Source organism: Callionymus lyra, chromosome 16 (assembly GCF_982586985.1).
Source record: "Callionymus lyra chromosome 16, fCalLyr1.hap1.1, whole genome shotgun sequence".
Classification (NCBI taxonomy): domain Eukaryota; kingdom Metazoa; phylum Chordata; class Actinopteri; order Syngnathiformes; family Callionymidae; genus Callionymus; species Callionymus lyra.
The window spans coordinates 18,692,365-18,705,355 of record NC_141833.1 but is presented as its reverse complement, the minus strand read 5'-3'; the positions used below and the strand labels follow the sequence as shown (position 1 = coordinate 18,705,355).

Genomic DNA, 12,991 nt, shown 5'->3' with positions numbered 1-12,991 from the left:
GACAGGAAGAGAGATAGACAGGATGACAACCTCTATATACATGAAAACAGACAGACAGGAAGAAAGACAGACAGGACAGTTACATTTTACAATACATTACTTTATTTTGAAAATGTAAGGAAGAAATCACTGAAACAAAGATAATTAAAATTGTATTTACACTTAATATATAAGATAAAAAGTTTATATAAATACATTTGATGTGTTTTATTTAAACATTAATCTTAAGAAGTATTAATAAAACATTAAAACTGTGGCTCCGGGTTGAATTCCAAATGAATTCTGGGTAAAAACTCTAGTCTGGAGCGAGGAAAAGGTCAAGCGGGTGAAACATCTGGGTTAGGAGGAGCTCGCAAGCCGTGACCTCTGACCTCTACCCACTCAGCCCGGTCCACACACAAGTACACACTTCCTCCTTCTACAATCAGTATTATTTAAATGTTTGTTTTTGTTTTTAAAGATAAGTTTAATATAATTCTTCAATGTAAGATGAATTAAGGTGAATCTTGTCTTAAACTTCCTGTTGAAGGAGCTGCCAGACCAGAGCTGTGTCACAGATAAATGCTTCCCCGCCCCGTGTGATGACTGATCAGGTTCCCACCTGGTTAGTCTCCTGACTCACTCCCAGGACGAGCTACGTATGGTCATCGAAATCCTAATCCCTAATAATTGCACCCCAAGGTCAACGGAGGTCATGGATTACTCAACGCCGCCCCCTGGGCCCGGAGGCACCAAAAGACTGCAGCGAGGCGGGTCTCAGGGCAGGAACCTACGAATCTCAGACGCTGTGTCAACATCGTAAAACACTCTCTGGTGCTCGCGGCGCTGCTAACATCTCGCGGCGGCGCGAGCTAGCTTCGCTCAAGAGCAGCTGTCGCCTCAGAGCTGAGCCATGATGAGCTGCTGGAGGTGCCTGAGCGCTTTTCAAGATGTGTGTGTGTGTGTGTGTGTGTGTGTGTGTGTGTGTGTGTGTGTGTGTGTGTGTGTGTGTGCGTGTGTGTGTGTAGGTGTGTGTAGGTGTGTGTGTGTGTGTGTGCGTGTGTGTGTGTGTGTGTGTGTAGGTGTGTGTGTGTGTGTGTGCGTGTGTGTGTGTGTGTGTGTGTGTGTAGGTGTGTGTGTGTGTTTGTGTGTGTGTGTGTGTGTGTGTGTGAGGAGGAAACTCAATATGGGGGTGAACTTGAGGGGCTTTTATTTACTAGTAGTCGAGACACGACGACAAGAGTAACGATATTATTATTAGAATACAAATATATATATACATTTTTATTGAACTTTTTGACAGTTAAAAAAACAGCTAAAAGTGGACGTCAGGGATGAGTTCACTGAGAGGGATTGAGACAATGAGAGCATATCTGTACTTTATCTCCTGAACGACTGAATAAAAAGTTGTTGATAACGTTTGGTTCATCATTATTAAAATAGTTTATTATTATTTATTTTCTTATCACGTGCAGAAGCTGAAGAGATGAGTTCAATGAGAGGGAGTGAGACAAAGTGTTTATCGATCTAGAAAGTGAATAAAAGTTTAGTAATATTATAGAAGTTTACCTATCTTAGGGGTGACCTGAAGGCCTAAAAAACAAATGTGTTTGTGGTATCCCTTGTGTTATCTCAGGGTCAAGGTGACCTGAAGGCCTGAAAACAAATGTGTTTGTGGTATCCCTTGTGTTATCTCAGGGTCAAGGTGACCTGAAGGCCTGAAAACAAATGTGTTTGTGGTATCCCTTGTGTTATCTCTGGGTAAAGGTGACCCGAAAGCCTGAAAACAAATGTGTTTGTGTTATCCCTGGTGGCATTGACGTACTTTTACGTAATTATTTTCAGTTTCTGTCAAATATTTGAACAAAAAGGAATAGTTAATTTAAAAAAGAAAATGAAAGTGTGTTTGTGGAAATACTGAATAACAATTTAATTGAGTTTGAATCTCATGTGAAAGCTCTTGAAAAACATCGTGAACGACGCCAGGGAAGCGACAACAACCGTTCGTCTCATGTCGTTCCAGGATCTCTTCGTACGCACGTGTGAATGATTTGTTCTCGTATTGTTAGAACTTCCTCCAGTTAATGTCGTTCTATTCCTCCGCATCCCAGTCCTCGACGCCGGCAGGAAACCCAGTCTCTGACCCCCGCGCTCACAAGAGAAGACCTCGTCTCGGGTTTCTAAATCTGGTATTCGGCCCCTTGACACCCTCTTCCTTTTGGCAGCTCGGGGTAAACAAGGACCCTCCTTCACGTTCGGACGCCGCTTCCTCTCGCCGCCAAAAGAACCATTAGAGCCGTGAACCCGTTTGATTGGGAAACTTATTTTGAAAAGGTCCAGATGCTCAGGCGTGTCGTCACCAGTGGGAACTTTCTTATTTTTGTTCAGTTCTTCTCGATGGTCGGCCAGAGATCACCAGATGCTGGAGCTCCTGATAGTGTCACTGCCAATGCTACAGATTTTCCTGTCATTGTCTTGGACCGCTGGCACCGACCCGGGAGCCCCACCCATCTGGAGCGCAGTAGATTAAAGAAGACCATAAAAAAAGGGTTATTTTAAGGGGATTGTTTTTTAATCCGCTGGTTTTTGCTCGATTTAAAACTTAACACAACAAAAACAATGACCCACAACAACTAGTGGTGTCCAACTCAGACACACATGCGGCTAAAATCGTTAAACAGTTAAAGTTTAGGCACGAAAAACTTTCTTTGACAGGAAGTGTGAGTCTTTATTTTATCACATTATTGTCAATCTTGTGTTTTCCTTTCCTTCAACACTAGTTTTTGGAATTGATTAATTTTTGACGTCCATAATCTATGTTTCTTATCTCACGTTAAGCACTTCTTTATAAGTCACCGTAATTACATGAATATTAATCTACACTTTTTACATTTTATACCAATTTTTTAAATGAATTAATATTAATTTTACATATAGAATTTGTTATTCTAATTCTAACAATTAAAAAAAATACCTCCACAGTAGCTCAGTACTCTATTGGTACTGTCTGCTGGTATTATTATATTATTATATTATTATATATACAACATTTTTATATTGACTTTAAAACACTACAAATTAAAAAAATTAGAACTTTTATTTATTTTTGATTAAAATTAGAATATCAAACTCTATGTGTATTTTGTTTTTCATTTAAAATATTCATTTTTTTAATTCAATAATAATAAAAAAAAACATTCTTTCTTTCAACAGCTGATGCGATGAGTTCAATGAGAGGGAGTGAGACAAAAATGTTTAAAAAGGTAGAAAAAGAGTGAAAAATTCACCAGACACTGACTTGTCAACGAGTGAATAATAAAAGTCGACAGTGAGTTCTTCCATCAGTTTGATTATTCATGTCTGTCATGAGTCATTATCATGTTATGAAGTTTTACGTTGAAAATGTTAATAGAAACTCAACACGATCCCAGTGATGAGACTTTTCTTGAAAAAGACAAAAAAAGCTATTTTTGAACCATTCTGCAGCCGTTCAAACCCAGACCACCTGCACGTCATCATCAAGAGCCAGAAGAGTTTCTTCGCTGCCAACACCGTTGGCGTCTGACGGCGTTGCATTAAATCCTGAGAACTTGACGGACAGATCCAGGAGCTCCTGAGAAAGCGGTGGTTTTTCTCAAGTGAAAGTGTTGAAGTCTGGAGGAGGGGGGTTGGGAGGGGGGGGGGGTCATGATGGGGTCACTGGGGGTTGTTCCAGGGGAGCTGCACTCATTTGACTGGTCTAGACGCTCTTAAACTCTTAGACTCAAAACAGCTTGAAGCACAAAATGTTTACACCTTTCAGAAGATTTTACAAGGAGGTTCATCCTCAACAGCAGTCGGTACCAGATGGTAACAGTAGAGAATTAAATACTGTCTTTTCATCTGCTTTTGGATTTTACTCTTTAAAAACATCTGGTTCCTTAATAAAGAGTTTAAACCATAGTTACACACTGATATGTATCTAATTTGTGCTCTTGTATTTTCCATGTATTTCTTGTTGGCCATAACCACGCCCACTCTGCTGTGATTGGTCAAGCGTTGATGTTCGTTAACGCGCGTCATCAATCCAGGAAGTAGCCACCCCCCAAGGGACTCGTTGGATAAACAAAGCGGGGCGTGATAACAGCTGGCTGGAGGAGGAGTGAAGCCATTATTACGTCATAATGGACTCTTGTAACCTCTTGTTCGCCCAGATTTCAGACAAACTTTATATAGTCATAAAGTAGAAAATATTGTCATGAAGAGGAACTTCCTGCATCTTGGAGAGGGAGTTGGAGTTTGACATTAGTTGACCTTTAACATTAAAAATATAATCTTAAACAAAAATAAAAATGTAACATAGTTCAGCGGAAAATTTAAAAAACATCTTAAGACTCTGTCCATCACTACAAATTCTCCCGACTTCCACTGATCTTCGCTGTAACTTCTCCTCTATGTCCTCATTTATTATTATTATTATTATTATCTTTTTAACTACAAATCACTGCATCATCAGCAAACAGCATCATCCAAGGATCCTCCTCGACACCTTAGCCATCTTTGTGACACAGCTCTTGTTGGGCGGTGAAGTCATAGCAACTCTATACTTGTTAATGTAATGTAATGTAATGTTGATGTTGTCTCTTTTTTTCTTAGTCAACTGTTCGTTTTTTTAATGTAGGCATTAGAGCAGCAATGCTATCCAGCTATATTAACTCTTAACTAGTACTTTCTGAGCATTATTTTAAAATGTCTCTAGCAATGTTTACTAATACAAAGTAAAAAAAATGCTACCGGTTAAAAAAATAAAGTAGATTCTGGTTCATATTCCTTAATGTAAAATGAAATATATATTTAAAAACAGATTTAAATCGGGATCAGTCGCAGCACAAAAGCAATTTTAGCTCCGAAATATTATTAAAAGAGCATAAAACAGATGGAAACAAAAAAAGTTTTTGGACAAAGTTGCCATGTTTTAAATTCTCTATTCACGTTTAAGTACCTGTACCATTTCAAAAGTACTTTGGATATGGTTGTGGTATCCCTTGCATTATCTCAGGGTCAAGGTGACCCAAAGGCCTGATAATAAATGTGTTTGTGGTATCCCTTGCATTATCTCAGGGTCAAGGTGACCCGAAGGCCTGAAAACAAATGTGTTTGTGGTATCACTTGTATTATCTCCGGGTCAAGGTAACCCAAAGGCCTGATAACAAATGTGTTTGTGGTATCCCTTGTGTTATCTCAGTGTCAAGGTGACCCGAAGGCCTGAAAACAATTGTGTTTATTGTATCCCTTGTATCATCTCTGGGTCAAGGAGACCTGAAGGCCTGAAAAAAAATGTGTTTGTGGTATCCCTTGTGTAATGTCAGGGTCATGGTGACCCGAAGGCCTGAAAACAAATGTGTTTGTGGTATCACTTGTATTATCTCCGGGTCAAGGTAACCCAAAGGCCTGATAACAAATGTGTTTGTGGTATCCCTTGTGTTATCTCAGTGTCAAGGTGACCCGAAGGCCAGAAAATACATTTGTTTGTAGTATCCCTTGTATCATCTCTGGGTCAAGGTGACCCGAAGGCCTGAAAAGAAATGTGTTTGTGGTATCCCTTGTGTTATCTCAGGGTCAAGGTGACCTTTAGGCCAGAAAAAAAATGTGTTTGTGGTATCCCTTGTGTTATGTCAGGGCTAAGGTGACCCGAAAATAAATGTGTTTGTGGTATCCCTGATGGCACTGATGTACTTTCACGTAATTACTTTGAGTTTCAGTCAAATATTTCAACAACAAGGAATAATTGTTCATTAAAAAAATAAAAATAAAGTCTGTTTGCAGAAATACTGAATAACCATTTCATTGAGTTTAAATCGATACTATCGGATCTGAATGATAGCAAACAGCAGGAAGACGGTGGGAGTTCTGGGTTCCGACCCAATCACAGTAAATTCAGCCGCTTTAAGATACTTCAGGCGTATAAATCGAGCGCTGTAGAGCGAGTCGGAGTGTTTCACCAGAATCACTAGTTCCTGGAAGTCACCGGGATTTTGTTCTCATTCCCGTCCAAAAAAAAAAACCCTACGAGATAAATCACATTAATATATTCAGACCAGATGAGATCTCAACACGCGCTCCAGGTAACGATCAAATTCCTTCGCATTCAATCGTCGGGGGAAGAACGGGGAGGAAGGGAGGTGGACTTCCTCAGGTCTGGAGATAAATGTTGTGTTTTCTGGTGAGATTATTGTAATCCGAGAGCGAGTCTCGCAACACGTCTGCGGACGCGTACTTTGATGGTCTCGCGAATACTTACAGTTGAAGTCGGAGTCGATGGCGTTGCCGGCCAGGAGGCTGTTGATGGTGATCTGATAGATGATGTGCAGCAGCAGGAAGGACATACTGGTGAAGCAGAGGGACTGCAGCAGGCGCCCTGTGTGGCCTGCAGGAGGAGGAGGAGGAGAAACAGCCAGAGTTAGTCGCCACAACTTTAAGGAGTTCCACATGTTGCTGCCGCCGGGGCCCTCGGAGCCCAGAATAACGTCTCCTCGACACTTTCGTCGAGGGGAACGTAGGTGGGATTTCAACTTCTGGAAGTCCTTTCAGATCTTTAATCGTGATCCACAATCTCCACAAATTCTTTGAAAATATATTTTATAAAAGTAAAAAAAAAAGTGAAGGCAGGTCGAGACTGAAACCGAGACCCCTGGGAATTGGGCGCACACGTCAGGAGAATGTTCAGGGGGTGGGGTGTTTTTGGTCAGCACGCTGGCACCAACAATGAAGGCCAGAGCTCTGGTTAGACACTGAGCGCATGAACAAAAACCATAAGTGACATAAGTGGAACGTGGCCCTGCATTTGAATACGCTTGTCCCGCTTATAGATCTCCTTCTTAGATCAGAGTTCTGTGGCTGTTCTGCATCAGAACCTTCTTTTAAATCATGAAATAAATTGCACAACTTTTAAGGGCCCAAAAAAAATAGACTAGAGATTGTTTAAAAAGGAAAAATGGTGCAAATCATTATCGTGTATAACGGAAATGCAAAATTTAAATTTGGAATTTTCATTATTTTACAGTTTATTGAAACCATGAATCACATCGGAACTTAAACAGTGCATACGTCTGCCAAGGAACTAACACGACTTGATAAATGTGCCGCTTAAAAATCTATTAAAAAGCAAGAATACCATATTGTTATTAACATAAATACATGATTATTACGAATTATTATTAAAGTTTTATTTGTATTTTCGTTTTTGTCGAAGTCAGGAACATCCAGCAGTTATCCTTGGTAATTATTTTTCTTTTTCTCTTTGCTTTAAAAAGGTTTTAATTTTAGCCACTGTTTGCTTAAAATCGAAGTATTTATTAATATTCATGTAATGTCACGACCTGTAAAGATGGAAGTGTTTGAGACAAAAGAATTAACAGAGATTATAGATATCTAGAAAAATATATACAGTATAGTAAAACTGTGAGGAGAGTCATTAGAAATTAAAATGGATAGAGCCTCCTAGATTAAAATCTCTCTCTCTCTCTCTCTCTCTACTGAAATACTCAGATTTGCGATATATATATATATATGTCACGATTCCCTCCCTTGAGTGATTGACACTCTTGTTGTAAAGGAATGCAGTGAAGCAGGGAAATGCACCAGCAACTCAAAAGGTCATCAAAAGCGAAGCGACATCCAACATCATTGTATCTATTCTTTAAATTAACAATTCAAATGCAAATAATAGAAATTCTGGCCGCTAGATGGCAGCAGTCATCACGTCCTCCGTAGCTAAAGTGAGAATGAATGGCAAGAACTCTGCGATGACTGAGGACGAGAGGATACAGTGACTCCAGCAGCTTTTAAAGACAAACAAATACAAAACAAAAGACATATTTTAGTTTGAAAACAAATGAAAGCAGTTACGACTTCGTCAAGAGTCATGTGGTCTGTAAATTCTGCAACACCAGAGTCAAGTACTCGACAATACTACACATATATACTTGTTACTACAGTATCACGATATATCGTAACGTTGACCCTGTATCGTGATACGTATCAACAGATTCTTGACTTCTAAAAAACAACATAACTCAGTGGTTAACTCTCCTCTATAGACTCAGGATATCCTGTCAAAGTCGTTTCTAGAGACTTCTCTGTGACGCCGATCTACTCCAACATGACTTGTATCAACTGGAAACTACGCAGCCAGTAAAAAAAAAAAAGCCCAAGGACTGGGTTTGGCCACGATCAACCTCTGAAGTGCTTGTCAAGATCAATCAGAGTTTTTTAAGGTCACCTTCGAGGACATTTTGACTCATCGATGAAGCAGCCAGAGTTCCAAACCGTTACATTTGCCGTCCTCCCCTCGCCCCGAACCCCACGAGCAGCGCCGCCACTTGCGTGTTTGGGAACACGGTGTTTACTGTGGGTTCAAGTCCAGAAATGTTTCTGCTGTCGTGCAGATCTGCTAGATAGAGGGAGGATGCGAGCGCTCCTGCATCTGCTCCACACATGGAGCTTTTATTGTGCACTTGCAGGTATTTGGGATGATGTCAGGAGTTGTTATGGCGAGAAATGTGACCCCAGCTTAACGCCAAAAAAAAAACGAGGGGATTGGAGGCGATTTCATCATCAGCACACGGCGATTTCTCTATATCGCCTTTGTGAGTCCTCGTGACTTCACTCGATTTCCTCGTCCCTCCGGGTGAAACAAAACCACTTTACGACCGAGTGTGGTGTAACATCCTGGCAAAAAGGTGAACCTGGTTTTTTTTTTTTGGTCAGGCCTAAATGCATCACATCTGCGAACTAATGGCTACACAAGGGCTTTTAATTGTTTAAGTAAAGCACAACCCAGTTGATTTTCAATTCCCACGACTTTCACAAAAACTGGAAAACTTGTAAACAGGGAGCCACAAGGGCTTCTCCACTCCGATTGATTGGCTCGGCGGACTAACTGCTCTGGCACGGCAGCGCTTTTTCCTGTTTGCGTTCGTGTTTGTCCGAGAGCCATCTGTTAGTGCCCGACACGTCGAGGAATGTAATTACCCTTCAGCCCCCCAAAAAAAATGCTAACCCCGGGAGTGTCGTCGACGTTCCAGTGCAACGCAAGCCATTGTTCGGTACCAACAACCGTGTTTGTCTCCCAAAACTATTTTTTCGACGAAAAGACAGATTTACTAGTAATCCGCAGATTTTCGATGAGGATAAAAGTGAGTGGATTTAAGGCCATTATGAGATTAAAAACTTAAACTGGATCTGAGCGGTAGTTTTTAGTTTGGTTGATGATGTCACTTTAGATTTGTGCTGTGATTCTCATATGGTTACTGTTGGCAAGAAGGTTAGGGCTTACTGGACAGAAAGTATATGGGTTTTTTGTCTAGTTTTGTGGTTTTATTTTCACACTTCCAGTTTGTCCTACTTGGGTTTTGTTCTCTACCCAGTCGTGGTGCATTTTGAGTTTATGTTTTGGACTCTGTTTTGGAGACTCTTGATCTTTTGAACTTATATTTGTTTTTGAATGTTTAAATTATGAATAAACCAATGTGTATTTCCCCTTTTTGCCTGTTGTTTGGTTGCTTTACTACACCTTTTGGGTCAGGATATTATCCAGTCACTTTATTGTTGAACTGCTACTTGGGGGTGGTATGTGCTGTCCAAGTGCTTTTCTGTTTTTATTTTGTATTATTAGTTCCAGTTGTTGGTTGTGTTTTATTGGGATGGACACCAATTCCTGTGCTGATGCCAGATTGTCTAGTGTCAGGAAACTGTACTGGACCAACTTTCTCCTCCGATGTGATCTTACATCTTGTGTATTATGAACCTGTGTGTACTTTTTGGGACATCAGTATTTGTCTGTATTTTGAAGGAAATATTGTTGGTTCTGAGAATATTCAAGCGATCTCCAAGAATTCCAGATTTGAGTTTGAATCAAAGCAGAAAGATACATTGAAGTTCGTCATCCAATAACGTACATTGACAAAAGTATTGCTAAAAGTTACATTATTGGGTTGTGTTTTTGTTTTGTTTTTTATTCATGTGCTGTCGCCAGATTGTCTTATTTCGTCACGCTGTACTGGACCATCTTTCAGAGAATATTTAAGTAAGTAAGTAAGTAATATTTATTCATATAGCGCTTTTCGAGACCAGGGTCACAAAGCGCTTAAACAATCAAAACAATACTCAAAAAAGTACAAGTAATAAACATGGTTAGCACGATCGACTCACACCAAGAAGGTTGCCAGGTTCACTTTCAGGTCGGGAATGAGCCAACCTTTGACCTTTCTGTGTGGAGTTTGTTTGTTCTCCCAGTGTTGTGTGGGTTTACTCCGGGCACTCCGGTTTCCTCCCACAGTCCAAAAACATACAGAGGTTGATTGAGAACTTGGTGAAATTGTCAGTAGGTATGAGTGTGTGTGTGAATGGTTGTGCGTCTTTGTGTGCCCTGCGGCAGACTGTCTTCCTGTCCAGGGTGTCCCCTGCCTCTCGCCCTGTGAAACTGGGATGGACTCTAAAACTAAAACTACAAAGATTCCCTTTTTTAAATACATTCCATTTTGTTTTCCACATCAGGATCATGAGATTCTATTATAATGGAAGCCGAGGTAAGAACAGATGTTATAGCATCTCCATAATTTGCCGTTTAACGTCTTCATTTAACAGCGTCTTCCGTGCAGCCGGTAATCCGTCCAAGCAGACGTGCGGCCGACGAGTGTAATTAAGGAACGCGAGTAAATCACAAACAACAACATGTTGCACAAAAAGCGTTCGGTTACGATTTAAGTCGCTCGACGAACGCGTCTTCGGGCGATACTTCGTGGCTGTTTCTTCTTAAAGCCAATTATCTCCAATGAATAATTCATGTCCAACATTTGGTTCGAATCAAAAACCCTTTTTCATCGCTGCGAGTTCTTCTTCGAGATTTATACAAGACAAAAACGAAACAGACCATCAAGACAAACAATGACTCAGAACTAATCCAGCTTTTAATTTAGTCGCTATAATTATGAAGTAAAGACTCAGCGGGACGTAGAGAGATTTAAGTCGATTTCTAGGAAGAGCTGTAGATCGACGCCGAGGTGGTTTGAAGGCATTTTGACGTTTTTCCTGTTTTATATTTAGTTTTCTTCTCGTTTTTTGTTCAAGCTGTCAAGATTATTACTCTTAGTCACGTCCACAGTCTTTTGTTTAGTCGGCCAAAGTTCAAGCATTTTTTAACTTACTTCTGTCATTCATTTGTGACTATTTTTGTTTAGTTTTACTTGACAAAATGTTAATTTTCAGGCACAATTTAGTGTAATTCTATTAAACTCAATCAATACTATTTTGCGTCAGGGATTTTCAACAAACTTTTCACAATTATTCGTCTTCTTCCCGTCGCTTGTACCGCGATCTTGTTCTTTCCGATTGCGCCCGACCGCTTGAGATCACAGGTGAGGGTAGAAACTTAGATCACCTGGTTAATCCTGACCCGCTCTAGTAGAAGAACTCACATTTCTCCGGTCCTTAAAACTCTTCACTGGCTTCCAGTTTCTTTCAGGATCAACTTTAAAATTCTGGTTCTTACTTTCAGATCTATTCATGGTCAGGCTCCTCCTTACATCACTGATCTGATCCAGCCTTACACCCCAGCTCGGGCCCTGAGGTCTGTGGATCAGAATCTACTGATGGTTCCACGCACACGGTTTAGGACCAGAGGAGAGAAATCTTTTCAGGCTGTTGCTCCTAAGCTTTGGAACGATCTTCCTCTCTCTCTGTGTTTGATGATCTACTGACTCCTTTAAGAATCATCTTAAGACGTTTCTATTTGTTCAGGCTTTTCCTTGATTTTCTCGAACTCCTGTGTTGTTATCTTGATCTTTAAAGGATGTACTTTTTTGAATATTGTTTTGATTGTTTAAGCGCTTTGTGACCCTGGTCTCGAAAAGCGCTATATAAATAAATATTACTTACTTACTTACTTACTTAATCGAGAGCTTTGACTTTGGACTTAACTCTGTTTTTTAACACTATAGATCGCTACATCGTCTGCATAACTGCTGATGCTGCTCCAAACTGCTCGTTGACCTCTTGCTCCATTCTTCCCTCACTTGTGAACAAGACCCCGAGATACTTAATCTCATTAACTTGAGGCAAAACATGATCCCACACCCAGAGATTTCAAAATTCTAATAATATATATGATTGAAGTTAACAGGAATCAACACCCATTGAATGGCAGGAGCTTTTTTAAAATAGCTTAGAACAGGGGTTACGAATGTGGTGACCACAGACAACAAAGGAGTTAAAAAAAAAAAATCATACAATAACAATCTTATTAAGTTAGATTTTTTTGGTTCATTTTGTTGGCGCATTGCTGACAATGAAGTGATTGGAGTGCATTGGAGGAAAATAATGTGTTGTCCATCATAATATACATTATATAAGTTTTTTCAGAAGTTTGTATCAAACTGATGGTAGACCTTTGGGTCACACTTCCACCTTGGAGTAACAGAGGTTTAAAAAAAAGTTGGTGACCCTAGAAAGTAGACATACATGTTTTGTGTATATAACTGGAAGATGTGTCCATTTCCTTTCTCGCCTCATCTTGTTTTGGTCAATAAAAACATATTTTTATTTATTTATTAAAGGCCAACTAATGTCAAACACTAACTCTCCTGACTCGCATGTTTCAAATGTTGAAGTCGTCCTCTCCAAGATACATTAAGTCCCTCATCATGACCATGTTTTCAACTTTACTTACTAAAGTTAAATTACTTTAAATTACATTCTATCTGAAATCTGGGCGAATGAGAGGTTACAAGAGCGGGATCCCATTATGACGCAACAATGGCTTCACTCCTCCTCCAGCCAGCTGTAATCACGCCCTGCTTTGTTTATACAACAAGTCCCTTGTAAGGGGGAGACTTCCGGGATTGATGAGGTGCGGTGACAAACATTGACGTTTGACCAATCCCAGCCGAGGGGGTGTGGTTATGGTAAACAAGTTTTTCAGTAGGCGGGGCTTAAGATCATTTTCTAATGTCAATATTTCTATGAAAAGAGCGTT

The 12,991-nt window shown here is 40.1% G+C and overlaps 1 protein-coding gene across 2 annotated transcripts in view; it reads right to left on the bottom strand.

Annotated features, from left to right (window-relative positions):
* Positions 1–12,991, bottom strand: part of piezo2b (piezo-type mechanosensitive ion channel component 2b) — a 117,104-nt gene that overhangs the window by 86,421 nt on the left and 17,692 nt on the right. For both annotated transcript variants that reach the window (XM_087810878.1, XM_087810877.1), the window contains exon 3: positions 6,260–6,385. In XM_087810878.1, the coding sequence (XP_087667004.1) occupies positions 6,260–6,385 (126 nt within the window). The remainder of the gene's footprint in view (positions 1–6,259; positions 6,386–12,991) is intronic.